Source organism: Squalius cephalus (assembly GCF_949319135.1).
Source record: "Squalius cephalus genome assembly, chromosome: 2".
NCBI classification, from domain to species: domain Eukaryota; kingdom Metazoa; phylum Chordata; class Actinopteri; order Cypriniformes; family Leuciscidae; genus Squalius; species Squalius cephalus.
In genome coordinates, this window is record NC_137123.1 from 60,955,400 (window position 1) to 60,983,122 (window position 27,723).

General features: G+C 35.2%; 1 protein-coding gene across 2 annotated transcripts in view; it reads left to right on the plus strand.

Moving 5' to 3' along the window:
- Positions 1-27,723, plus strand: part of gpc5a (glypican 5a) — a 160,064-nt gene that overhangs the window by 39,820 nt on the left and 92,521 nt on the right. For both annotated transcript variants that reach the window (XR_013819645.1, XM_079856740.1), the window contains exons 3-5: positions 5,395-6,089; positions 8,996-9,123; positions 9,977-10,102. Coding sequence is in view for 1 of the 2 variants with exons in the window: in XM_079856740.1 (XP_079712866.1) it covers positions 5,395-6,089; positions 8,996-9,123; positions 9,977-10,102 (949 nt within the window). In the remaining variant the exon portion in view is untranslated. The remainder of the gene's footprint in view (positions 1-5,394; positions 6,090-8,995; positions 9,124-9,976; positions 10,103-27,723) is intronic.

Genomic DNA, 27,723 nt, shown 5'->3' on the forward strand with positions numbered 1-27,723 from the left:
TTCCATCTTTATACCCACACATGCTCAGACATACTGTCTTTCTGCGGTCTAGTAGAAGGATTCATTAACGCTCTTTGGTAAACATCTACGCTGACCCCCCCCCCCCCCCCCAGCCCATATCAGCCGTTTCTAATCCCTGTGAAACCCTCAGTAGTCGGCCAAGACCAAACTTATCGAATGCGTCTAATCCTCTCACACATTTCACTGCGTGACACCTACACATTTGTGCTCTTTTTGTCCTCGCCACTGCAAGCACTAGATGAGACACTAGTCTGGAGTAGCATTGAGAATCTGTTGACCTGTGTTTCTCATGACGCCGCCGGTCATTCTTTCAGCGAGCGAGCGGATCGAGTGCCTCTCTAGTGCTGAAGTGTGCTTGTGGATCGCTAGGTAAAATTACATGGAAAGACATCTAGGTCTCTGTTTGTACTGGAGGTTTTCAGGGATGGAGATGCATTTGTTTTATTTAAAGAATAATAGTATTATGCTTAAATAGTTCCTCAAAGATCGTAGCGTGAATTTGATCAGTAAGATTTAAAAATATATATATATTTTTTAAAGAAGTCTCTTCTGCTCACCAAGACTGCATTTATTTGAACTACAGTCAAAACAGCTAAAATTGTGAAATATTTTTTATCATTTAAAAGAACTTTTTTCTATGTGAACAAATTGTAAAATGTAATTTATTCCTGTGATCAAAGCTGAATTTGCAGCATCATTACTCCAGTCTTCAGTGTCACATGATCCTTCAGAAATCATTCTAATATGATGATTTGCTGCTTAAGATTTTTTTCTTTCATAAATTCAAAAGAACAGCATTTATTTTTTTAAATATATATCTTTTGTAACATTATCAATGCATTTACTGTCAATTAAATGCATCCTTTCTGTATAAAAGTATTAATTTGTTTAAATTAAAACCTTACTGACCTCAAACTTTTGAACAGTAGAGTATATTTCAAAGAAAAAAAATATATTTTCAGAATTAAATAGATTGAGAATTGAATGTTTACTATTATTTTTGTATTTTTTAGGCTGGGTCATTTGAGTAAGTTTTAGATTTAAAAATGCATTAATCAGTATATATTCACAAAAAATATATATCGCTTATGATAAAAGCACCCTGTTGTACCCCTTCATATCTGTCTTTCTCTTTCTTTACACTTCTCACCCTCATCACACACTTACACCACAACCCATGACAGGCACATGATGTGTTCGGCTCTCAGACTCACATATTTCTCCGCACAACAGTTTTAGGGCAAAGTCTCACCCTTCTGCTTGATTCGGCCCCAGTCACCCTGACCCATCTTACCCACACACATCCAAAGCTGTAGTCAGACACTTATTATTTAAAAATATTCACGCCATAGAGAGCATGCAAGCAATGTAATTTGTGCAAAGCAACAATCGGGGGCCAACATTTACACTCATCAAGTGCCAAAAGAAAAATTGGATTTGTTGAGTTACTGGCCGGGGTGCGAAGAAAGAATGAGGGTCTGACCATCATCACCCTTTTAATTTAATGAAAAGTTTATTTTATTATTGATTTATTCATTCAAATCTCATTCAAATCAAACATTATAGATAAACATTGCGGTAAGTAACACTTTAGTTAAATCCTTTATTAAAGTATTTTTAATGCATTCATTTTTCCTTGAAATCTCATGAATAATTGTTATACAGTTATAATACATTATAGTCCTTATGTTGCGCCTTTAGAAAGTATCATACATTAAAACAAAAATAAACACTCAATGACAATAAACCAAATACAGATGTGACAATGAAACTGCTAAATATTAAAATGCATTTTAACTTTGGTTACTATATATATATATATATATATATATATATATATATTAGGGTTGCGATTAATCGCGATTAATCGCATCCAAAATAAAAGTTTGTGTTTACATAATATATGTGTGTGTACTGTGTATAATTATTTTGTATATATAAATACACACACATGCATGTTGTATATATTTAAGAAAAATGTTGATTTTTGTATAATTTATATATAAAAAAATTATATTTATATATAATATAAATGATATATAAATATATACAGTATATGTATGCAAATATTTCTGTGTATTTATATATACAAAATAATTATACACAGTACACACACATATATTATGCAAACACAAACTTTTATTTTGGATGCGATTAATCGCGATTAATCTTTTGACAGCCCTAATATATATATATATAAGAATAGTGTTAACACTTTAAATTTAAAATATAACACCTTTAAAATTAAATGTATAAAATAAATGAAATATAATTGTGTAATATATTTTTAAAATTGTCTGAATATTTTTATGAAAGTATTTAGTTTGTTTAAAACATGCTTTTTTATATATTAAACAAAACATTTTTTTAATTTTGTATACAATTTTTACATTCAACGTATAAATGTATAATGTAAAAAAATGTTAATTTGTTTTGTTTATATATAAACACACACACGCACGCACACACAATACATATATATATATTTTTTTTTGTTTATATATATATATATATATATATATATATATATATATATATATATATGTATCGTGTGTGCGTGTGTGTTTATATATAAATAAAACAAATGAACATTTTTTTTTACATTTTATATATATATATATATATATATATATATATACACACATTTATAAATTAAGCAACTATCCAGGACGTTTGGTATAATTTTACAGTGTTTCCTCTCAGATTCATTTTGCTAGGGTTAACGAGAAGACGCAGGAGTGCCGGCTGTTCTGTTCTTCTTCAGGTATTTCTAGGGGCTCAAAAAAAGCGCAGCAAAGATATTGTTATAACTGAGGAAGTCGTGCTCAATCCACAGGCTAAAAGATTCCCACAGGGAATCGGGCGTCATGTTATTTCTGCATATCTGGCCCTTCTCTCCATCTTCCTCTCTGTCCGTCTTCCTCGTCCTTTTTTTTAGAATGCATCATTTATAAAAGTTTTGGATTCAAATATATTACTCAGTATATATTCACAAAGATATATCACTTATGATATCCTCAAGTCACACACTTATTTTACAAGACACAGAAAACATAATAAAACCAAAGGCCATTAAAACTTCAATAGTTATGAGTCATTTCCAACATAATGCTCTCTGAGATACTGTTGTTTATCCTATCAATGCATATGAATTAGCACTGAGTGATTGGAGAATGTGCACAAAGATGATTTTGGGCATCATAAACAGACATAATAGAGAATAATAAAAAGGCAGATGATCTCTCAATGCGCTGTAAGCTCGGATATATGAAGAGCGCTTCAAGGCATCATTGCACCCTTGTATCTTCAAGCTCTTTCTGTCTTGTTATCCTCTTTTTATTTCTCTCTCTCTGGACTGAGGAATCTCTTTAGATCTCTTTGCACACAGATAAAAAGGCATCTCGTATTGGGCTCGCCTGCAGGAACTGCCATTCTCTGCTCCGCCGCGTTCAAAGGGTCTGGGACTCATTTCTGTTAGATTTAGACACTCATAGCATGAACCAGAGAGAATATTGCAACTTTTGACATTTTTATGCAAATGTTAAAGGTACACTACTGTGCAAAAAAAAAAAAAAAAAAAACATAAACATATGTTTTTGAAAGAAGTTTCTTCTGCTCACTAAGGCTGCTTTAATTTGATCAAAAATACAGTAAAAACAGTAATATTGTGAAATTTTGTAATATCGTTTAAAATATATTTTAAAATGTAATTTATTCATGTGATCAAAGCTGAATTTTCAGCATCATTACTTCAGTCTTTAGTGTCACATGATCCTTCAGAAATCATTTTAATATAATGATTTGGTGCCCAAGAAACACTTCTTATTATTAGAAATGTTGGAGAAAAATATCCTCCACACCTTCACAACACCAGCAGCCTGAACCGCTGATACAAGACAGGATGGATCCATGCTTTAGTGTTGTTTACACCAAACTCTGACCCTACAATCTCAATGTTGCAGCAGAAACTTTTTTTTCCAATCTTCTATTGTCCAGTTTTGGTGAATCTGTGTGAATTGTAGCCTCAGTTTGCTGTTCTCATCTGACAGGAGTGGTGTGTGTGTTCTGCTTCAAGGTTTGACGTGTTCAAAGATGCTCTTCTGCATACCTCGAGTGGTTATTTGAGTTACTGTTGCCTTTCTATCAGCTGAACCAGTCTGGCCATTCTCCTCTGACCTCTGACATCAAGGCATTTTCAGCCCATTCTCTGTAAACTCTAGAGATGGTTGTGTGTGAAGATCCCAATAGATCAGCAGATTGTGAAATACTCAGGCCAGCGCGTCTGGCACCAACAACTATGCCACATTCAGTCACTTAAATCACCTTTCTTCCACATTCTGACACTCAGTTTGATCTTCAGTAGATCATCTCAACCATGTCTACATGCATTGAGTTGCTGCCATGTGATTGGCTGATTAGATATTTGCATTCATAAGCAGTTGAACAGGTGTACCTAATAAAGTGGCCAGTGAGTGTATATTGAACAATTTAAAAGGACAAACTTATAATAGTCCAGTCATTTTATGAAAAAAAAGGTTGAACAAATTGCAACAGAAGCAAACTCAACTGATTTTGTATCCTCAATATGTCCTGAGTAAGGAAAAAAAAGCCCCGAAGAATCCCATTAGGGGAAAGTTTCGAAAAAGACCCAAATATAGCCTATTCATCCATCCATCCATCCATCCATCCATCTTCCTCCGCTTATCCGGGGCCGGGTCGCGGTAGCCTATTCATACGCCTATTCATTCTTTATCTTATGTCAATAAGGTAAAAAATGTAACCTTTAGATATCACCATGAAAATTACTGTGTTGATTACTTGCATCAAGACAAACAAAAAATGTATTACAATTTTTTTAAATAGTTTGTTAACATGGACAAACGGTGCATAATCTAATTACGTATGTGCTAATTTGCATAAATACCACAACAGATCTAAACATTGGGTATAGCCAGGTGAAAATGTCTTGTTGAATCTTGTTGACAGATAACAGTAAAACACTTAATGTTAAGGTCTGAATGGAACCCATGAGCATTAATACATAGAGACAGGAAGAAGTACTTTAGAAACCAGCCTTTTTCGAAACTTTCCCCTAATGGGATTCTTCGGGGCTTTTTTTCCCTTACTCAGGACATATTGAGGATACAAAATTAGTTGAGTTTGCTTCTCTTGCAATTTGTTCAAGGTTGACCCCCATTTTGGCTTAAAATGACTGGACTATAAGTATAGCACTTGAAAGTTTCTGTTTTATTAATTTGTAGACATTGACTTCGATGCTATGCTATTCCAAAGAACAACAAAATCTATATTTTTTTAAATTTAATAACTTTCCCTTGAACTGTTTCTCACATCTTTTCTCTGTCTTTCTTCCAGAAACCGTGGACTCTCTGGTGCGTCAGGCGGAGAACCACACTCACACGGTCCTCCTCCACACGTACCGGGACCTGGCCGGACCCGCGGCGGCTCCCGTGGGGGAGTTTTTCACAGATGTGGGGCTGTTCGTGTTGGGCTCCGAGCTCAGCCTGGAAGAAGCTTCACAGCGCTTTTTCGACGCCCTGTTCCCTCTCGTTTACGAGCGACTGGTCGAGCCGGGTCTGTCCCGCTTGTCTCCGCCGTACGCCGAGTGTGTCCGCGCTGCGTGTCGGGATCTGGTGCCGTACGGTGGAGCCCCGGGCCGTCTCGCCACGCACATCTCCCGCGCCTCTCTGCCGGGACGAGTGTTTCTGCAGGCGCTTCACCTGGGCATCGAGGTCATCAACACCACCGACCATATTCAGCTCAGCCGTGAATGCAGACGTGGCCTTCTGAGGATGAGCTACTGTCCACACTGCCAGGGTCTGACCGCCAGCAAGCCCTGCATGGGCTACTGCCTCAACGTGGTCCGAGGGTGTCTCGCCAGCCTGGCCGAAGTGGACGCCCACTGGAGGGAGTTCGTGCGGTCGCTAGAGACCCTCTCCACCCGCATGCACGGGGCACAAGACCTGGAGCAAGTGCTTCTGGGAGTCCACGGGCTGGTGAGGGACGCAGTGGCCCACGCACAGAGGAACGGACCCCGGCTTTCTGCTCAGGTACTAAGCACAGGTTGTAGGATCCGAAGTGATCATGCATAAGACGTCACTACTGATGCTAATGAGTTGACTCCAGGTTTCTCATGGTCAAATGACCCTCAGTAAATGAACTGTTGCTTTGGATAAAAGCATCAGCTGTTGTCATTATTCTTTGATGCAAAGAAGTATTTTACTGTTGGGGATATTTACATTTACTCTTATGCATTTGGTAGATGCTTTTATCCAAAGTATGCTTTTTATCAGATCATGCATTCCCTGGGAATCGAACCCATGACCTTGCTGTTGCTAACGCCATACTCTACTGTTGGAGATACAGGAACGTATATTTCAATCAATCAATCAATATATTTACTGTATATGAATATGTAATATATGTAGATGTTTCTTCATCTATAGGCACTTTTGCCAGGACTTTTTGAAAATTAAATATTTAGAGTAAAAAACCCCAAAATACTAACTAAATAAGACTAATTTCATATCTATCCTTTTATGTATTCTAAGTACAAATTAGTACATATTATTTTCTCAGTTCTGGCATAATTTGACTTTTCCAAAAAAAAAAAAAAAAAAAAAAAAAAAATATATATATATATATATATATATATATAAAAAATAAATAAAAAAACTGAAATCTTTATTAGGGGCCGAATTGTTTCAGTGTGGTGTAAATGATGGAGGACAAACATAAAAAGATTGTCAATTATTATTATTTAATCTTTCACTTTTGTTTAGATCATCTTAATTATAAATATCTGATAATTTATATAAGTTAAAAGTTTCTGGGACAAGAGTAAATCAATGAAATCTACATAGGCTATAATTCAGCTGAAAAGTATCACATAAAAATTATTAAAATTGTAGTTTGCCATGTTCTCCATAAAATTAATATGAGAACAGGGCATAAAAGTACCCAATGTTGAAGAAAAATACATAAATTAAGTCCTCAGGAAAAGCCCTATTCAAGCTCATTTTGGCTGGAATAAATTGATGCATTTGCCAGTTCAGTTTTTCACAAAATTTCTGAAGCGACTTGATGGCAGCATGTGACATGTGAGATTTTGAATTTAATTGAGTCTATAAAACCCTGAAGACTCAATGTTCATTTACTTTTATGGCTGTGGCTCGTCCAAAAGACTTGCATTCACAATTAGGTAAGCACTAAACCTAAACACTGGCCTTTGCATTTCTGCAATTTTCATGCCTTGGAAATTCCTCAAGCCGTGTCTCAAAAGCCATCGTGTGTAACTACAGCTCGGACGGCGTGGAATGCGGGACGGCCTGAACATCAGTTGCTCGCAGTCACACACACACACACACACACACACATGCCATGATGCTGCCAGCGAGCCCAGAACATGCCCAAAATACCCTCGGTGTGGGCAGCTGCCGAGACACGGCCGACCGCGCTGATGTGTTCTGGCCACATGCAGACTGAGTTTGCCAGAAACCATAGTGGGCTTCTGTGGGATCCAGTACGCATGTTTTCAGATCGTGTTGTGCTGTGCTGAAATGTTTGCAGACAGTGTGTGTGTGTGTGTGTGTGCAAGCAGAAATAAGCCTTTAAACCGCATGGCTTTGTCAGCTATTGGGTGACACTTGATCTGCAGGGGTCGGGGTGTGGAACTGGATCAGAATCAAGTCTCTAATAAGGTGTTGTCATTGGTTAGGGTCAGTGCTGGACATCACGGCTAGTATTAGACCAGTAAAAACACTCTATATGACCCGTGTCATTTAAGAGGGATGATGATCTTCATAAAACACTACAAATACCTATTATTGTCCGTTTAGTCAGTGCAAAAAATGCTTTTCTCACTTAGTATTTTTGTCTGGTTTCCAGTCCAAATATCAAAAAATTCTTAGTAAGAAAAGCATTTTTTGAAGTGGTCTCACATTGTGTTGGACAGTATGACCAAAATATTATATCACAGTATGAATAATTGTACATATTCCTACAAACCATAATATAGTTATTTTTGTTGGAAATTCAATTAAAGCCATGTGGTTTTATGTATTATCACATGCCTAAATATGTGAGAATTGAAAGGTTGTTCATCTCATTTGATTATTTCTCAATGAATTTGGAACTTGATGGACACAAAACTATATATATAGGCTATATAAAAAAATGTTTTTTTAAATATTAATATTTTAATTAACTAACAACTAATAATAGTTGTATATACTTAATATTATAATATTTAAAAGTGATATTAATGTGATAAATTAATGTTTTGTCTAATAATATTTTTTTTTATCTATATATTAATAAAATGGTATTTAAAAAAAATAAATACAGTATAAATTGGTCTTTTATATATAATGTATTATATATTATATATGATTAATATTATTATATATACAAAGACATATTTATTATTTATTATATAATTTAATTTAAGTAATACAGTTTTGACTCTGAATGAGCTGCATTCTGTAAACACAACTTTGTCTGCATGATAAACCCTGCACACCTCGACTCCTGAAACTGTGTGTACAGTCGGATTGGATCTGGTAGTTTCAAACGACTCGGCATCAGATGAGGCAGAATGAAGATCTGCCGTTTTTATCTGCAAACCAGACAATCTGTGAACAACTGATGAACGTGCCATCTGATGCCGAGACTACAGACTCACTGAGTCACGTTTGTCCTTTTCAAAATCCAAAGTCCTGTAGAAAGAAATGCTCTCTATTCGTCTCACTTGTACAGTCCAGCCCCAGATCATCATTAGAGAACCCGGCTCAAAGTTGACCTTTCAGAGGCAACGAGATTGCGAATCCCATGAGTTAAAAAACAGCATCGCCTAGTGGCTGATCGTGATACTACACCCACATCAACACCTGAGTCTGACCTGCAAACTGAGCTTCGGCCTGTGACTAACATGTGTGTGTGTGTGTGACTTCTGCAGGTGCACAAGGTGTGTGGTCACCCCAGCAGAGAGCGGGAACAGGTGAGCAGCGTTCAGGACAGCAGAGACTCCATTCCTCTGAAGGCAGTGGGCAGAAACACAGAGGACACACTCAGCAACTGGAGGAAGTGAGTCTGGAAACCACATCAACACACTGTACACACGTACTCATACACCGTCAAAGCTCTGGACGTAGCGAAGCGTGTTTTTTATTTGATTTATTTTTTATGGTCTTAATACCATATAATCTCCCATATACATATATCATACCATATAATTTGGACTTTGTACATACATGATGAATAATCATATTTTACATATTAATATATTTTGATTGATCATTATTTTGTATAATAGTATTTTTGAAAACATATTTTAATAATAATAATAATAATACTAATAATATCATTAATATAAATACCCAAAGAGAAAAACATAAAATGTTTTATAAAATAAATACAATATAAATTGGTCTTTGTACATATATAATGTATAAAAATATTTTATATATTATTACAATATTTTAAATAATTAATATTCTGTATAATATTTTGAAAAAAAAATGTCTTAGTAATATTATATAATTAGTTTTTGTCTCGCACTTGAATAAAGATTTTTTAAATACAATAAATACAGTAATGGGTCTTTATACATGTATAATTTATAGTTATATTGTATATGTTAATGTAATATTTCATTTATAATGGTTACTATGTTTTAATATTAATAACTTAAATTTTTCCTCACATAATATTTTTAATTAATATGTCATATATACCAAGGGGATACAAGATATTCAAAATATAAATATAGTTCTTTTTAAAAACATGCTTTAAGACAGTGGATTGATTTGTTTAGTGTTATTTCTAGATCCTGCATAAGGATGTGTGTGTATGTTGAAGCAGCATGAGCATTAAACAGCTGTGTTAGTGCGCCATCTACTGGACACACACTGACACACACTCATCTGTGTGTCTCCAGAGACTTCCTCAGCAGTCTGCGTCTGTACCGCACGTTCTACGGTGGCCTGGCGGACCTGCTGTGTGTGAGCGACCTGGGCACTGGAGACGGACTGGCCTGCTGGAACGGAGCTGAAGTTGACAGAGGGTACAAATCTTCTCAAATCTTCTCAGATCTTCTCAAATCTTCTCAGTTCTTCTTATATCTTCTGAAATATTCTCAAATCTTCTGCCTGTCGCTGCGTTCAGTCATCATCATGTCCACCAGCAGCGCATCAATCAGAAATCTTTCTTTAGGTGTGAATAAAGGACAATTTCTATAAATATCAATATCTATCTATATAGACAATATCTATCTATCTTTCTATCTTTCTGTCTGTATATATCCTATCTATCTATCTATCTATCTATCTATCTATCTATCTATCTATCTATCTATCTATCTATCTATCTATCTATCTATCTATCTATCTATCTATCTGTATATATCCTATCTATCTATCTATCTATCTATCTATCTATCTATCTATCTATCTATCTATCTATCTATCTATCTATCTATCTATCTATCTATCTTTCTTTCTGTATATATCCTATCTATCTATCTATCTATCTATCTATCTATCTATCTATCTATCTATCTATCTATCTATCTATCTATCTATCTATCTATCTATCTATCTATCTATCTATCTATCTACTCACCCTCCCACCCACTCATCCATCCATCCATCCATCCATCCATCCATCCATCCATATGTTAATGTGATTTCTGCTCATTGAATCACAAGTTGATTTTTGGGGTAATTATCTGGTTCCTGGTTAAATCTCTAAGATTCGAGCCATAAACCTTCATTGTTGCTTTGATAAAGACTCTTGTTAGCCCATGTTAGTCCTATAATTAATGTACTACAAATTGCTTTTTGAAAATCGTGTATTCTGAATGACTCTATATCCTACTGTAAGTACAGGAACACATTTAGGTCTGATATGTCATTTAAATTCAGTGCTTGCTCTTTATTGATATTTATATGATCAGTAGATTTTTGCGTGATGGAAACCTTTCTGCATTAACATTTTATCAGTCCATTTTCATGCTCAGTCGCTGATTTCTACGCTTTTAGTTTGCATATTTCCAGTATTACACTTGCAGGGTTTTTTTTCCCCCCAACTCTGATTTTAAAGTGATTTACACATTTTGCTAAAATATTTCATGCATTAAGTAATCTCTTTATGTGCATCATTGTAATATGACCAAAAGCAAAGTATTAACATAAATCGTAAACATTAAGAATAATAACTAATAATAATTGTTTTTAATATTAATATAATTTATAATTAACTAATTTAAGTGGTTTCCTCATTTCCTCATTTGTCAAGATATGCTGCATTTTAATTAACCAATAATAATGTATAATAAAATAATAATATAAATTATTATTATTAGTTTTATTTTTATTTAACCAATTTCACCATTGGCATATCTTTTGCGATCTAACAAGCTCCCGGGGCGTTTGGGAAATCCTGAGGGTTGCGTTATATAAGCGTAACACTTTCTGAAAAAGTGTGTGTATGGCCACTCGTCGTTGCACAGATGTATCCACTCGTGACGTGTGATGGTTTCCGCCTGTGTAATTAATGATTCTGTATAGTGGTGGTCTACGTTGGCATTTGTCCCGCTCAGCATAAACAGCTTCATAAGTGACTGACCAGCTGTTAGTAGATCCTCCTCTCCTCCTCTTCTCCTCCTCCCCTCTCCTCTACACTCAATCCATCTCCTCACCGCTCCGGTCTCACCTGGCCTGTCATCGCCACAACACTCCCATAAATGCATCCCCGGTGGTATTTCCTCCCACCTGTCATCCGCTGTCATCCGCTGCCAGATGGCAGGTGGGACCATATTTCAAGAGGAGAGGACGGGTTATCGTCCACCAGTAAACGCTGACAGGACAGACAGTAATTACCGTCTGCGTTTAGAGGCGGCCTCTAGTGGACACTGAGCAACATGGGATTTGATGATGATTAATCAAGCTTATATGTGACCCTGGACCACAAAACCAGTCACATGGGTACATTTTTTGAAATTGAGATTTATACATAACCTGAAAGATGAATAAATAAGCTTTCCATTGATGTATATATAATATTTGGACGAGATACAACTATTTGAAAATCTGAGGGTGCAAAAAAATCTAAATATTGAGAAAATCGCTTTTAAATTTGTCCATATATGTTCACGATTGTGCTGCATTCACTCACAAAAATAAATGTTTTATATATTTACAGTAGGAAATTTACTAAATATCTTCATGGAACATGATCTTTACTTAATATCCTAATGATTTTTGACTTGAAAGAAAAATCGATAATTTTGACCCGTACAATGTATTGTTGGCTATTGCCACAAATATACCTGTGCGATTTATGACTGGTTTTGTGATCCAGAGTCATATATTGGAAATTTTGCAACCACTTATATTTGCAAAGTAATCATTATTTGCATATTTATGAATAAATAAGTTGATTTGTTCATATTTAATTGATGCTTTGAACAAACTGATTTAGCTACCATAAGTAGGCTAAGGTTGCACTCTTAAACATTTATATACATTAAATGATCAATTATGGTGTTTTCACCTTATTTCAAATAACAATACAGTACCAAAATGGAGTTATAGAGCGACTAGGTTAAATATTGCCTCAGAAAAAATAATAAAAATAAAACAAACTTATGAAATGTGTGTAAAAAAGCATGGAATGGTACAAAACGGTATTTAATGCAAAATATAAAAACGTACTGTAAGACAAGACATTTAAATGAACCATTACTGTTTTATTTAATACCGTGTTAATAGTTTGCTTCAAATAAATGATGAAGGCCGTGGAAAAAGAGAAGGAAATTACGATTTTGAAGATGTTTTTAACCAAAACGAACCATTGCCATGCATTTTTGGCCATACAGTAGTACATAGTAAAATCATGAGCTCAACTATGGTGTTCTTTGAAGCACTTTGAAGTAAATACCATGGTACACTGAGGTAAACAGTTTCATAATAGCCGAAATAACACCTGATACCATCACTGTACTATGTTATTCCATGTTTTTATCATAGTACTTTTTTTTTTTTTTTTTTTACGAGTAAGCCTGGAATAAAATCCATAATGAATCAGGTCATGATTGCTTTGGGAATATTGTAATACTCTCTCCAACAGAGGCCAGTATCGAACACGTTTAAGCCTCTGTCTTTGTCTCAGAGATGTTATATTAGTCTTTAGAGCTCTCTTTGATTAATCCGGTCTCTTTAAGACTATGGAGGAACACGGGGATCTTTGTTTTACTGCGATAGATGGCCCACTTGTCTCACTCCAGACTGACTTTGTCACAGCGGTCTACTTATGTATGGCAGTCCCATCCTCCATCGTACCTCAGGCTCCAGAGGTAACGGTGATAAATAACCAGCCGGCCCCAGGCCCCACATCTGCCAGGAGAGAGGGATAAAAAGGACAAATAAAACAGGACGGAGGGCGACAGACTGATTTACCAAGGCCATTCAGACGTAAAAGGAGCGGTTTGGGCCCCGGTCACTGAAAGGGCCGCGGTGCATGTCCGAGAGCGAGGGCCAAACGGACACCAGCCATTAGGATCGACGACGCCGTAGCTTTGATGAATGAGAGCAGACACAGAAGGAAAGGCGAACGTGCGACCTTAATGTTATTTAAGGAAAGCTCACTTATCAGGGGTGTAATGAAAGCAGGAGGGCTGAATTTTGCTCTTTTATTTATAATACAGATATGAGTCAAATTGGATGGGACAAAACTGGGGTCATATATGATATGGGATTTTTATTAAATACATTTTTTTTTAATACCTTGTGATTATAAAGCTAGTTTATGTGGCTAATCAATAAAGTTACGGAAACTGAAACGTTAAATTATAAATTATGAATTTATCTGTATTTAAAATAATACATTATTTAAAAAAAATAAATAAATACATTGTGCCATTACCATACCATTACACCCTCCACACACACTTCAAGTTTTTGTTGCTGTAATTAAAAAAAACCAAAAAAAAAACAAATGCAATACATAAATAATAATAATAAGCACATATTTAAAAAATGTTTATTTAATGTTATTATTTAAGCATATCATATATATTTTTAATATGTTTGCACTACCTTACATTTAGATTAAAAGTAACAATTATAATAATACAAATCTACATTAAAAGTTAGTTACCTAAAAAACAAACTTAAAACATCCATATGCACAAAATAATGAGAATTTGAGAGGATTTCCATAAAACGAATACAATGTTTCTAAAAACATTTTATATATATATATATATATATATATATATATATATATATATATATATATATATATATATATATATATATATATATATATATATATATATATATATATTTAAATATAACATGAACCTTTTTTAATTAGTTATGTGTCTATAATGTCATGAAGATGACGTTTTGTCTTCATGCATTATCCCTGTAAGCATTTTCTCTAAAGTCAGTGTAAAATGACAAATTATTCAGGTATAATGTGACCTTGTAGAATATTAATGCATGCCGATGATCATATAAAAAACAATTGTATTTTTGTGTTAACCTTGCAGCTGTTGCAGACGGTACAGTAGATAGTATTTTGCTATGAATTTCTGTTACAAAATCAGTATTCAACTACAACTACGATTTTTTGAAGAGTGTTGTTCGCTTATGCAAAACTAGCTGCTTTGATGCTGGGTTGTTGTGGGTGGTTACTAGGGTGTTGCTATGTAAAGTGGGACATTTCATGAAGGTTTTCCTCAATATGTTCTTGCTCACGTGTTTTGTAACCACGTGCTTTGATGCCGCCCAAAGCGATCTTATGAATCTTACAGAGTTATTTATGATATGTAAACGCATACGATGCAAACTCATGATCCATTTTCAAAAAAAACATTTCATGTTGCTTGTGGACAGCTTTTGATAAAACGGTCAAAAGCTTCTTTCCTCCGGCTGACACGTACCTTTGTCAGCAGGTAGTGTTGGTTTCCCAACAGGCTTTGTTCTTCTGTTCTTGTGGCATTAAAGAGAATCACAGGCTTTGCTGTATGTTCTCTCTCTATGCTGGTCAAATATACAAACATGTGCTTAGGGCACTTATTTTTCCAGACTTGTATGGCTTGCTTTCTTCTTCGAAACACAAAAGATTTTTATTTTTTGGACGAACTGTCCTTATCCCTTCTATATTGATCTCATTGTGCACCATCCATCCATCCATCCATCCATCCATCCATCCATCCATCCATCCATCCATCCATCCATCCATCCATCCATCCATCCATCCATCCATCCATCCATCCATCCATCCATCCATCCATCCATCCATCCATCCATCCATCCATCCATCCATCCATCCATCCATCCATCCATCCATCCATCCATCCATCCAGATTCGTTAAGTGAACTTATATGATTTGCAGAGGTGGACAAAGTACACAACTTCGTTACTTGAGTGAAAGTACATATACTACTGGTCAAATATTACTCTGTTACAAGTAAAAGTTGTAAAGACTGATTTTTACTTAAGTAAAAGTACAGAAGTACTCGTTTTTAAATACTTAAGTATCAAAAATAAAAAGTAAATGTCAACGCATTGTCTTATTGTTGCATTGTTGTATGTAATACTTACAGTACCTTATGCCTCTGAATCTATGGCTACCCTCATATCAATATCACATTTATTTCTAGAACACAGTTCCAGTAGTGGGATTGAATGTGCTTGAATGAGTCACTCAATAACGTCCACAATGGTTTCGGACACCCAAATGGCTGTTCCCTCAAATAGTGCCATATTTAATGTTTTTTGGCTTTTAGTATGAATATGTCAGCCTTACTGTTATAAGCTAGTGTGCTCCAAAACAATGACAATATTCGCATTTAGGAGACCAAACCCAACGGTGAAAATGAAATCTGGTTGATGTCAGAATCCAATGTCAGATTGACGTTAATCTCCAACGTTGGACAGATGTTCCAACCAAAATCCAATGTCGGATGCTGACGTCAACCTGACTTTCATTTCCAACCAAAATACAACCTCTGCATCCAAAATCATCCCCTGACTGACGTTACTACTTTCTACTCCAGGACCTTGACAGAAATGTAGTGGAGTAAAAAGTACGATATTTGTCTTTCAAATGTAGTGAAGTTAAAGTAAAAAGTTTCCAGAGAAAATAATACTCAAGTAAAGTACAGATACTCAAAAAGTGTACTTAAGTACAGCACTCAAGTAAATGTACTTTGTTACTGTCCACATCTGATGATTTGTATTCCTAACGTCGACTTCTGTCGAATTGCTCCACGTTGGCAGTGCTAAAGCTTTATTTAGAGTCTCAGGCTGTTTGTTTGTGGCTTGTTTGCAGCTGAAGACGTTTGTGTTTGATGAGCGAAATTTCAATTCCTGCCCAGACGATCCACAAGCACTCAAACACACACAAAATCAACAAGATCACCAGCGTTCCTCCATGTTTTATTCATGATGATTACACTCGGTGCTGCAATCACCCTTCCCATCCATTCTCCGCAATCGCTTCACTCCCTCCAGATGTTTATTTATAGTTATTTATAAATTAGGCCGTTACAATTTTGTCAAACTGCTTGGTTCATATGTTAGGCTAATAAGCTGCCTGCGTGACCTTGAGATCGATGTGAATATGAAACACATTTGGATCTTCAGTTGCTGGCAGATCATCTGTCTTTGCACGTTTAAAAGTAATAAATAAATGTCTCGTTGAATCAGTTTGGTTTAAAAACCATCCAAACAAGACTACTATGATGGACATATTCACTATTTTAACCAGTTTTGCACACCAAGACTGCGGTAAACTCTCCAGCCTGGCGGACTGATGAAAAGAAGACGAGAATTCATTCTTCCGGAAACTTCCGCCGACAGTCGACACGTCAGTCACTTTACTCTGGCTTCTCCCTCAGTGATGTTTCATTTCGCCCCAGAAGCTGAAATTGAATTTCCTGTGGTGATATACACATATCCCCTGTAAGGAATATCAAGGTGCTTCAGGAAGAGTTCAGAGCTCCTGTGAGCATCGCGCTTGGAAATTCAGGGTTATTGTGAAGAGCAGAAATGAAATCATACTGACATATCTGTGTGTGAGCAGTTCTTTCAGCGACCCACATGACCATGCTCACCTTATATCACCTCTCATCGCTGTCTACTTTTGTTCTCAAAGAATTTTTTATTTATTTATTGCATTCTGATCCATTTTATCCACCTACTTTCTTTATAGAAAAAAAAAACAAAAAAAACAGTTGGCAGTGCTGTACTTCTACACAATATATAATATCAAAAAGTCTTGACAATTTATTGCAATTATTGTTATCAACAGACATAATGTAATATTTTTGATGTACCGTAAGATGTATTAAGATATTTTTTAATAACATCTACTCCAAAGAAGTCACGAAGGATCAACATGATATTCAATTTTTTTTATTTTTTTTATTTATTTATTTATTTATTATGTGTTTGTTTGTTTGTAGTGCTTTGAGTTGTCAATTGCCTTGTGGTCTCATACCTCAAACTGAACATAGATAAAGAACATAAAATAGCTTTATGATATAGTTCACCCAAAGTTTTCTCTCTTTTTTTTTTTTTTTTTTTTTTTGTGGTTAAATAAAAATAATTAAATTAAATTGTTTATAATCTTGCCTCCCACTGTGACTCGAGTCTAAACTGTAGTTTGGAATTGCAAGAAGATGAGTAAATAATGAGTGAACTATCCCTTTAATGCTTCTAAAATCACTCCCCATAAAATAAAGAATGAGCACACATAACCCTTCACTTGATGTTTTGAAGGCTTTATTTTGTAGCACAAAAGGCATTGTTAATGAGTGACCTCTGCTGCGCCGTCCCATTTCTCCTCTTCCTCAGTCTGTTTAGCATAAATGATTACAGCGAGCATGTGGGCGACCGCATCCACTTCCAGGATTAATGCCTCGCGCTCCCACAGACACCGCACTCCAGTGCCCTGCTCTCCCTCGGCTCCCCGAGCTCCCGTTTCCTCCGGGCGTGCGTGTGGTGGGACGCTGGGAAGTGGCGTTACCCCCGATTACCTTTCCCAGGCCTCATCGACCCATTTACTCAGAAGAGAGAGGCCGTAGTCACATATTTGCATTTTATTCTTGGCAAATAAGAAAAACGCTGCAATTTTGCAATCTATAACATTTGAAAACATATTGTGCTTTTGTATTAGTAGATGTTTGACACTAGGGGGCGCTAATGATTCTTTGAACTGGTCAAGTGAGCCAATGCAGTAAGGTTTATTATTATCACACTAGTTGAATGCAAAGTCTGTCCAGTTAATCATCTGCCACCTTTCTGCCAGGCAGTGACATAAAATAAAGGCTATTGGCTTTTTATAAACCCTTTTGTATGTTTTAACCCTCTGGGGTCTGAGTGAATTGGGTACATTTTATGTCAATTAAAGCAAATATACTTTCATTTGACATTCAATACTGTTAAAAAATTTGGGGTAAGATATTTAAATGTTTTATTTTTTAAAATAAGTCTCTCTTACAAAAATACAGTAAACACGGCAATATTGTGAAATATTATTACAATTTAAAATAACTATATATTATTTAAAAATGTCATTTATTTTTGTGATGGCGAAAGTACGTTTTCAGCATCATTACTCCAGAGCCTTTATTGTTATTATCAATGTTGAAAGCTATTGTGCTTATAAATATTTCCACGATACATTCTTTTTTTTTCAGGATTCTTTGATTAATCGAAAGTTCAAAAGAGCAGCATTTATTTGAAAAAGAAATCTTTTGCAACAGTCTTTACTTATGATCAATTTAATGTACCTGTAGGATGAAAGTACTAGTTTCTTAAAACAAAATAATAATAAAAAAAATCTTACTGACACCAAACATTTGAAATGTAGTGTATAATCCTATTGGTGTAAAATTATCTATTTAAGCTACCATTTTCTAATCAATTTTTCCTACAGGTGTATTTGCAGATCATCTGGTAGTTCTAATGGGGTCCAAACGTCTGAGAATAGACATAGAATAGTGTGTGTGTGTGTGTGTATACATACCCTATTACTTGTATAACTAATTTGATTGCACTAATTTGATAGTTAATGTTCTGTTGCAGAGCTGAGTCTTGGCCAGATGGGGGAGCTGTGTTCATTTCATGATCTCTCTCTCTCTCTCTCTCTCTCTCTCTCTCTCTCTCTCTCTCTCTCTCTCTCTCTCTCTCTCTCTCTCTCTCTCTCTCTCTCTCTCTCTCTCTCTCTCTCTCTCTCTCTCTTTCTCTCTCTCTCTCTCTCTGTGCATTCAACACGTTCACTCCAAATGATGCATTAAAACAGGCATTATTATCGGACCAAACCGAAGACTAGTTACGCAAGGCGGCACAAGTGTTTTTTGGGGTTTTATCAGCAGAGATGATTCGCAAACGTTCGTTCACAGGAGAGACTTTCTTCAAAAACAACAGCCTAAGGTTATTCTGAGAGGGAATCCAAATGGGAAATGTTTAAGGTCAAGTAAAGCGGGCTGCATTTCACATAGCTTCACGTAACCGTGAAAAGCCCTCACACGTCAGTGTGTGTAGATGGTTGGACGTTCAACAGACGGGGCCTCATGTTTCCCGGTCCCAGACCAGGAATGTCTGCGTTAAGTCTTAGTTTGACACGGAGACGTAGTGGCTGAGGGCAAATCGCAGCAGCGCTAGAGTTTGTCCTTAAACACTTCCTGTAGGGGCCATATTGATGAAGGCTAAGCGAAACACACAGTAGCTGCTCATCAGTTATTGCACTATTAAAGATGTGCAGCGCCACCGAGCTCTGCTGAACACAGACATTAATTGCATATTTTGGTGCGAGCGTTTTATTCTGCGAAATACTTCATAAATGCCATCTGCTGGCATGCAGAAAAGCAGATGGTAAAATCAGGTGTGGAGATACTGCGGTAAAACACTGCATCACCTCTGTGTGAGAGTGGAGGAGAGAGGACTAAATGAACACGAGTTTAAATGAACACTTTATCGCGTCAAATGGAAAGTAAAAAAAAAAAAGGCCTTTAGTCAGCAATTCAGGGACATGATAAATGATTTAAATTACTAGCAGTGTCGTTACATGCAAATCAGTTCTGTGATATCTATATATATATATAAAGCTCATTCTAAAAACTCACAAACGACCATTCATAACTTTTGGAGTCAGTGAGATTGTTTTTAAAAATAAATCATTCGTTTTATTCAGCAAGGACAAATTGTTTTGGAAGTCATTTATAATACGTTACAAAAGCTTTCTATTTCAAATAAATGGGTTTTATTCATCTGAATCCTGAACATTTTTATTTAATTGAATCCTGAAACTGTTTTCAACACTGATAATAATCAGAAATGTTTCTTGAGCTGCAAATCATCATATTAGAATGATTTCTGAAGGATCATGTGACACTGAAGACTGGAGTAATGAGTCTTTGATCACAGGAATAAATTATATTTTACAGTATCTTCAAATAGAAAACAGTTATTTTAAATAGTAATACAATTTCAACTGTATTTTTGATCAAATAAATTCAGCATTGGTGAGCAAAAGAGACTCATTTCAAAAACATAAAAAAAAAAAAAATCTTTCTGACCCCAAACCTTTGGATGATTATATAAATGACCATATAAGTATGAATTCTGTTTCATTGTCAGGTATGTTAATGAGTTTTTTTGACAGTGTTAACAGATTCCACCCTCATTAAACCGGATTAATTCAGTCCTGCTTTCCAGATGAAGAACTGCTGCTGATTTAGACTGTGTGTGTGTGTGTGAGTGTGGTTGTGTTTGATTTAGAGCAGCTCAAAAGCCGTTACACAAGGCCAAATGAAGCCACAGGTGACGGAGCTGCGATCGATCCGCACACGGATGTGAAATCCAGATTAACTGATGCTCTGACCGTGCGGCTGTGGCGATGAAAGAACGAGAGCGCAGGAAAAGAGTGTGTGTTGTGTGTTGGACAGCTCTTGTGGAGTGCACCGCAGTGTTTGTGTGTGTTGTGTGAGTCAAGATGGAAATGACTCTGGTTCGTCTCAGATTCATCCAGCAGCGATTTATCTTTGAGTATATATACACACACTCCCATATTTATTCGTCAAAATTTGGTATTTATTCATATTAATATTTTATAAAAAATTTTTTTTTTTTACATTTTTTCACAAAAAAATGTGAAAAAACATTTTTTCACAAAAAAATGTGAAAAAACATTTTTTCACAAAAAAATGTGACATCCCCTAAAATAAATCTTGTGGTTCAGTGAGTGAGTCAGTTGTTCATTCAGTGAAGTGAGCCATTTTAAAAGAACAGTATCATATGACTCATTCGGTTATGAATTGCACTACACTGGTTGTGTTGTATGTTTGTATGTTGTGTGTGCAACCAGGAATAGAAGCATGCGTTGTCTATTTAATGTCTATTATTAGTCTTTCACATTCAATCCATACTGAAAACCACAACTTAAAAATAAGAAGTTACAATATGTATTGTGGCGTGGAGCTGTAGATTCAGTAAAGGAAACTTATAGGCTCTATAAATACAGATGTACCAAGATTGTCATCATTTTATTTGTAATTAGCACCAGTTCTTGATTCCAACCCTGTAGTTGTGATAATGTGTGGGTTTTGTTTGTGTGTCCGCTCTACGCTACCGTCTCCCCCAGGTTCATGTAATAGAAAGTCAATATATAACCGTGGACCTCGTGACCCGTCGACTGTGACCTACAACAGCGGGTTCATTTCACTCAACACTACCGTCAGACCCAATCCCACACACACTCCCGGAGATAAAGTAGACAGGGATCATGGACTATTCCACTGCCTGTCCTCCAAAATAAAGAAACATGACATGTTTCTGATCGGGAAATGTGGAGAACGAGCATTATCAGCCGCTCATCTGGTGGAATGACCACAATGATCTTACACATGAGGATTATATTGCAGTTTTTCTAAAATATTAAAATACTAATAGCCAAAAGGAATGTTGTGAACTCTTCTTGACCAATCTTTTTTCATTATTTCATATAATTTCATCATTTCATTTCATTTCACTTATTTATTTATTCCTGAACAAAAAGTATTTATAGTTCAGACCCTTCACCCATGCTATTATTATTAAATAATAATAATAAAAAAATGCAGTCTAATTCAGAACTATATATATATATTGCATATATAAACAAATTGTAAAATAACTATTTTGTTGAGATAAGTTCAAAAATCTAATTTTTACAATAAATGTATCCATCGATTAACTTTTTAAGTTGCAAGCATCTTGTGATTGTATGTGAGATGTTAATATTTAGTATTAATATTAATGTTAATAAACAAATTCAATATTTTAGCTTTAAAGAGTTAAAAACAAGCGCAAGGCCTCCCCAACTTTAAATGTTTTTTTGTTTTTTTATGAATTTTATCAAGATTGATTTTTTTTTCTTAAGAATTTGAATTCCTAAGAAAAAAGATAATAGCAATGTAAGGAGTCTTTTCGAAAACATGAAATATTCCTTAATTCTTAAGTTAGAAAATAAGACGTAAATAGTATTTTATGATTAAAAATGTTTGATGAATCCGTTCCGCTTTCTTGAATGTACAGTATCAGCGCTGTGTGTGTGTGTGTGTGCAGGATTCGGGTTCAGTGCCATAATGAAAAGCAATGGACATGCAGATTGAAACGCTGCCCATTAGTGTATCTCTGTACACACGTGTGATCTGTGTGTGAGCATCAGAAGCCCAGCTCAGCTGTTGCATCAGAATGAAAAACACCGCAGCGTCATTTTTCAGGGATGCAATTATGTATTCAACCCTAGGCTTCAACAGTGTGAGGGCATTGAAGATGAATAACCTCTTAGTAATGAACTCCAGCATCCATAAGACCATGTGTTATGTGTCCCATCACACGAGCGCTGCAATCTTCTAATTAAAAGCTCAGGCGTAAACCAAGCGTTAAACATAGTGCCGTCACCTTTAAACTCACAGCATCTGCCGGAGCCAAACCTTCTCCTTGAGGCCTGTTTGTTTGGACTTTTTATTTAAGCAAAATGCATTGAATAAATTCATAAAGCTGTTAGTGCCCATGGCTATCATAATGCACACACCATTGCACTGATGGCAGCGTGTTCTTCCCGTGCAGCCTTCATTAACGGCAGAATGAGACTAAAATGTGCTCTTCAATTATAAGAGTATTGCCTGGAGTTATTCAGTTTCAGTGAGCAGTAAACAATGAAAACTCAGCTTTTCAGAACTTTAAATGTGGAGTTGTATTGCAGAATGAGAGGTTAAACAAATGGGCCGTGATGAATACAAGCTGACATGCTGTCACTTATCACTGAAAATTAATTCTGTTCATTTTTCAGTTTTGTGAGAAGTAAAAATTGTAATGCATTTACAGTAAACGTACAGTGAGGAAGGAGGCCATTACACCAGAGTAAATGTTAAATAAAGTACACTGATTTTATGTATATTTTATTAAGTATCTGTTTTTTTTCAGTATTTGTATATTATTGTAGTTTTTAATTCATATTTTGAATGATTTGAATGATATCTTTTTAAATAATTCATTAATTAATCATTTACATAAAATGTTTTTTTTTCTTTATATCTTTAAGTTTGTTTTGTTTTAGTTTTTATTTATTTCCAGTCATTTTCAGTTTTTTTTCATTTAAATTTGTATTTATTTTTAATAAATGTATTTCATTTATTTATTTTTGAATAATATATGTTCTTTTGTAATTTTTTTTACAAATATTATATTTATGTAAAAAAAAAGTTTTGTTCAGTTTTAGTTTATTTATTTCCGATCATTTTCATTTTTTTATTTTATATTTCTTAACAATTCATTAAATGAATGAATAATCAAAATACAATTAACTAATTAACATTATTATTTTTAATAATGTTTGTATGTTTATTTTTATTTCATTAAGTTTGTTCAGTTTTAGTTGATGTGTGTATATCGATATTATAAGTTGCTATGTAGTTTTGGATAGTTTGGTTGTTGCTAGGTCCTCTAAATGGTTGCTAGAGTGTTTGTGATAGGTGTCTGGTTGCTAGGTGGTTGCCAGGAGGTTCTTAATGGTTTTTAACATCACAAATACATTTTCTTTGCTTGCTTTTATAAACTGACAGTAATTAGCAGTGTCACAGATGCTGCTGACTGAAGTTGTTTTGAATCTAGAAAATCCACCCTTTAAATTATGCATTTTTATTTACTTTTTGATTGTTCAAAATATGACAGTTTTGATAAATTAATAACGGCTCATTAGCTATTCTTGCGAATGACATTCGGTGTCAGCCAGCTCAGCAACTGTTGTTTCCTCGTATTTGTCAAGGAAATTATTAAATGTGCATGAAGAGTTTGTGTGTTTGTGTCTGAGGCCCGCTGTACGTCACTTTCACAGAAGTTGTGTGTGTGGTCTTCATGACAGCAAGCTTAATAAAGTTAAAAAAAGTAGTTGGAAGGCAGAGAGAGAAAGTTTCACCTTCTCGCATACATTGCCCTTTACCTGACAGCCGAGATAAACGAGTCGCTGCGCAGAGAGAGAGGGACGAGAGCGCAAACACGTGTTTCTGTTTGCAAACCCTCGCAGACTGATGGACACACTCCAGCTAAATGCAGCCTTTCTAAAGCAGACTCTCGACACATTACACAACACAACCAACAGCCAAAAATCAAAAGGAGAAAAAGTGCAGCGTTATAGGAATCTGATTCGTGATTGTTTTTCTCTGTGAGGAATTTTAACTTCCTGTTTGTCCTCGAGGTTTCTAATTTGTCAGATAGCGTGGTTATCTGCTGTGCATTTGTCATACCCTTTTCTTCTTTCTAGCTCTGTAGCTTCCAATAATCTCTCCCTGATCTCAAGATACTCTCGGCAGCAGAGCAGCAGTGCTGAGAGAAAGACGACTTCTTCATGTGCAGTTTTTCCTCAGTAGAAGGACACACTCAGTGTCTGTGTTCAGCATGTTCCTTCCTGAGGACTGGGCAGTGAACTGTGGAAGCTTGTTTCCGTCGCCTATATACAACTTTTTTTCTCGCAATTGCGAGTTTATATCTAGCAATTCAAACTTTTTTTCTCACAATTCTGACTTTTTTCTCACAAATGTGAGTTTATATCTTACAATTTGAACTTTTCTCGCAATTCTGACTTTTTCGCAATTGCGAGTTTATACCTCGCAATTTATACTTTTTTTCTCGCAATTATGACTTTTTTCTCGCAATTATGACTTTTTATCGCCATTGCGAGTTCATATCCAACAATTCTGACTTTTTTCTCGCAATTATGACTTTTATCGTCATTGAGAGTTCATATCCAACAATTCTGACTTTTTTTTCGCAATTCTGACTTTTTTTTCCGCAATTATGACTTTTTATCGCCATTGCGAGTGCATATCCAACAATTCTGACTTTTTTCTCGCAATTATGACTTTTTATCGCCGTTGCGAGTTCATATCCAACAATTCTGACTTTTTTCTCGCAATTATGACTTTTTATCGTCATTGAGAGTTCATATCCAACAATTCTGACTTTTTTCTCGCAATTCTGACTTTTTATCGCTACTGTGAGTTAATATCCAACAATTCTGACTTTTTTCTAGCAATTCTTTTTCTCTTCTTTTTCGCAATTGCGAGTTTATACTTCGCAATTTTTACTTTTTTTCTCGCAATAGACTGTTTATCGCAATTATGATTTTTTAGCGCCATTGCGTGTTTATATCCCACAATTCTGACATTTTTCTCGCAATTCTGACATTTTTCTCGCAATTATGACTTTTTTCTCATAATTGCAAGTTTATATCTCGCAATTGTAATTTTTATCTCGCAATTCCGACTCTTTCTCGCAATTGCGAGTGTTTTATCTTGCAATTTTGATTTTTTTTATCGCGATTGAGAGTTTATATCACCTAATTCTGAGAAAAAGTCAGAATTGCAAGATAACTCACTGTTGCAAGAACAAAAGTCAGAACTGCAAGTACAAAAGCCATAATTGTGAGAAATAAACTCACATTTGCGAGAAAAAAGCCAGAATTGCGAGATATAAATTTGCAATTGTAAAAATAAAAAGTCAGAAATACCCTTTTTTATTTTTTATTCAGTGGCGGAAACAAGCTTCCATAGTATTGTGCTTGCTATTAAAAAAAGTTAGTAGTGCTATACTTATCACGTGCATTGAGCTCTTCAGGTTGCACATGCGTAGCATCCACTGATCATCTTGGAAATACATAGTTTTTAGTTTTTTATTCAGTTTTTGTGTACCTTTTGTCAAATATGGATTCAAAATAGAGATGTTAAAAATCATGCATTCAATTCATACAGAGAATATATGTCCACATGTGCACAGTTATATATACTGCATACTTCAGAACTTGTAAGAGTAGTATGATAGTATGCTACTCTAAACAGTCAAAGTTGCCCTTGAGAAGCACGTTTGAGTTCGGTCAAGGCACAAACACCTCGTTGTTTGATTCATTAACTTCGGGACCTCTCTCAAACCAGCCCTCTGGAAAATTCCATTAGTATCAGTGGACAAATCCGGAATGCTAATTTATTTGGTTCACCTTTTGTGAGAGAGAGTTGTACACCACTCTGAATTACATAATTAACCTTCATTTTCTGTTAAATTGACTTGACTTTCTTTCTGTTCAGGGTCCCAGAGATCCCAATGATGCTTTTGTTAATACTTTTGAAATTAAACCCTTTTTAATTTTTATATGTACTTCTGACCTAATCCGATAAAAGTGGACAGATGTTAAACTGCCATTATCAAAAAAATAAAAATAAAAAAAAATAATAATGCAACAATTTTATTGTATTACAGGACATTTCATTATAGATAAAATCATAATGGTTAAAGTAAAAAAAACAATTAAAAAAAAAAACAATTCAGAATTAGTTGACTACAAATATTTCAACATTCAAATAGCTAAATTGCTTATTAATATTCTATATTTATAATGTTATTATTTTTATTGTTTTAATAATATGCATTTATTTTAATTCTATTTTTTATATATATTTAAATTTATTTAACATTTTAATTAAATTATTTGCTATATTGATTTGATCTTTTATTAATTATATTGAACATATCAGGGTCAAAGCATAATAAAGTTAAGGGCAGATAGTCTACCACTAGCACAGCATGAAGAGTAAATTTGCATGCAGCAATTCTGCAATCTTCTTAAATCTGTTACACTCTATGGGATTTCAGTTTTGTTATCTTCAATATTTAATGTGCCTTTCATTGTTGAAAGAGAAAAAAAAATGCTCAAGAGACTTTCTCATCCATATGCATGTTGTGATAAGACGGATAGACATCACTGCCAAAATATCCTGTGTCCCTGCTGATTGTTCCACGTCAATCAGTGGCCATCGGAATAACTCACTGCGAAGAAAAGCTCCAGCATCTGTTCCCTGGTGGCTCGGACCAAAGAAAGAGCATCAGATAACCTTAAATTGGGATGACGCCATACTGTTTCCCGAAACCAAGCATTTTTCTCTTTCTTTCTTTCTCTTGCTCATTTTTGTCATTCCTCTCCGAGTCTGAGGGTTCAATCTGATGCCGAAGTAATTTAACTGAAGTAGATAAAGTGGAGTAGAGCAATCCACTGTGATTCTGGTTTCAGACGCTGTCCTCTCAGCCCAGCTCTATAAATTGGATCAAACAGAATGCAGATGTGTGGAGACTGGCAGC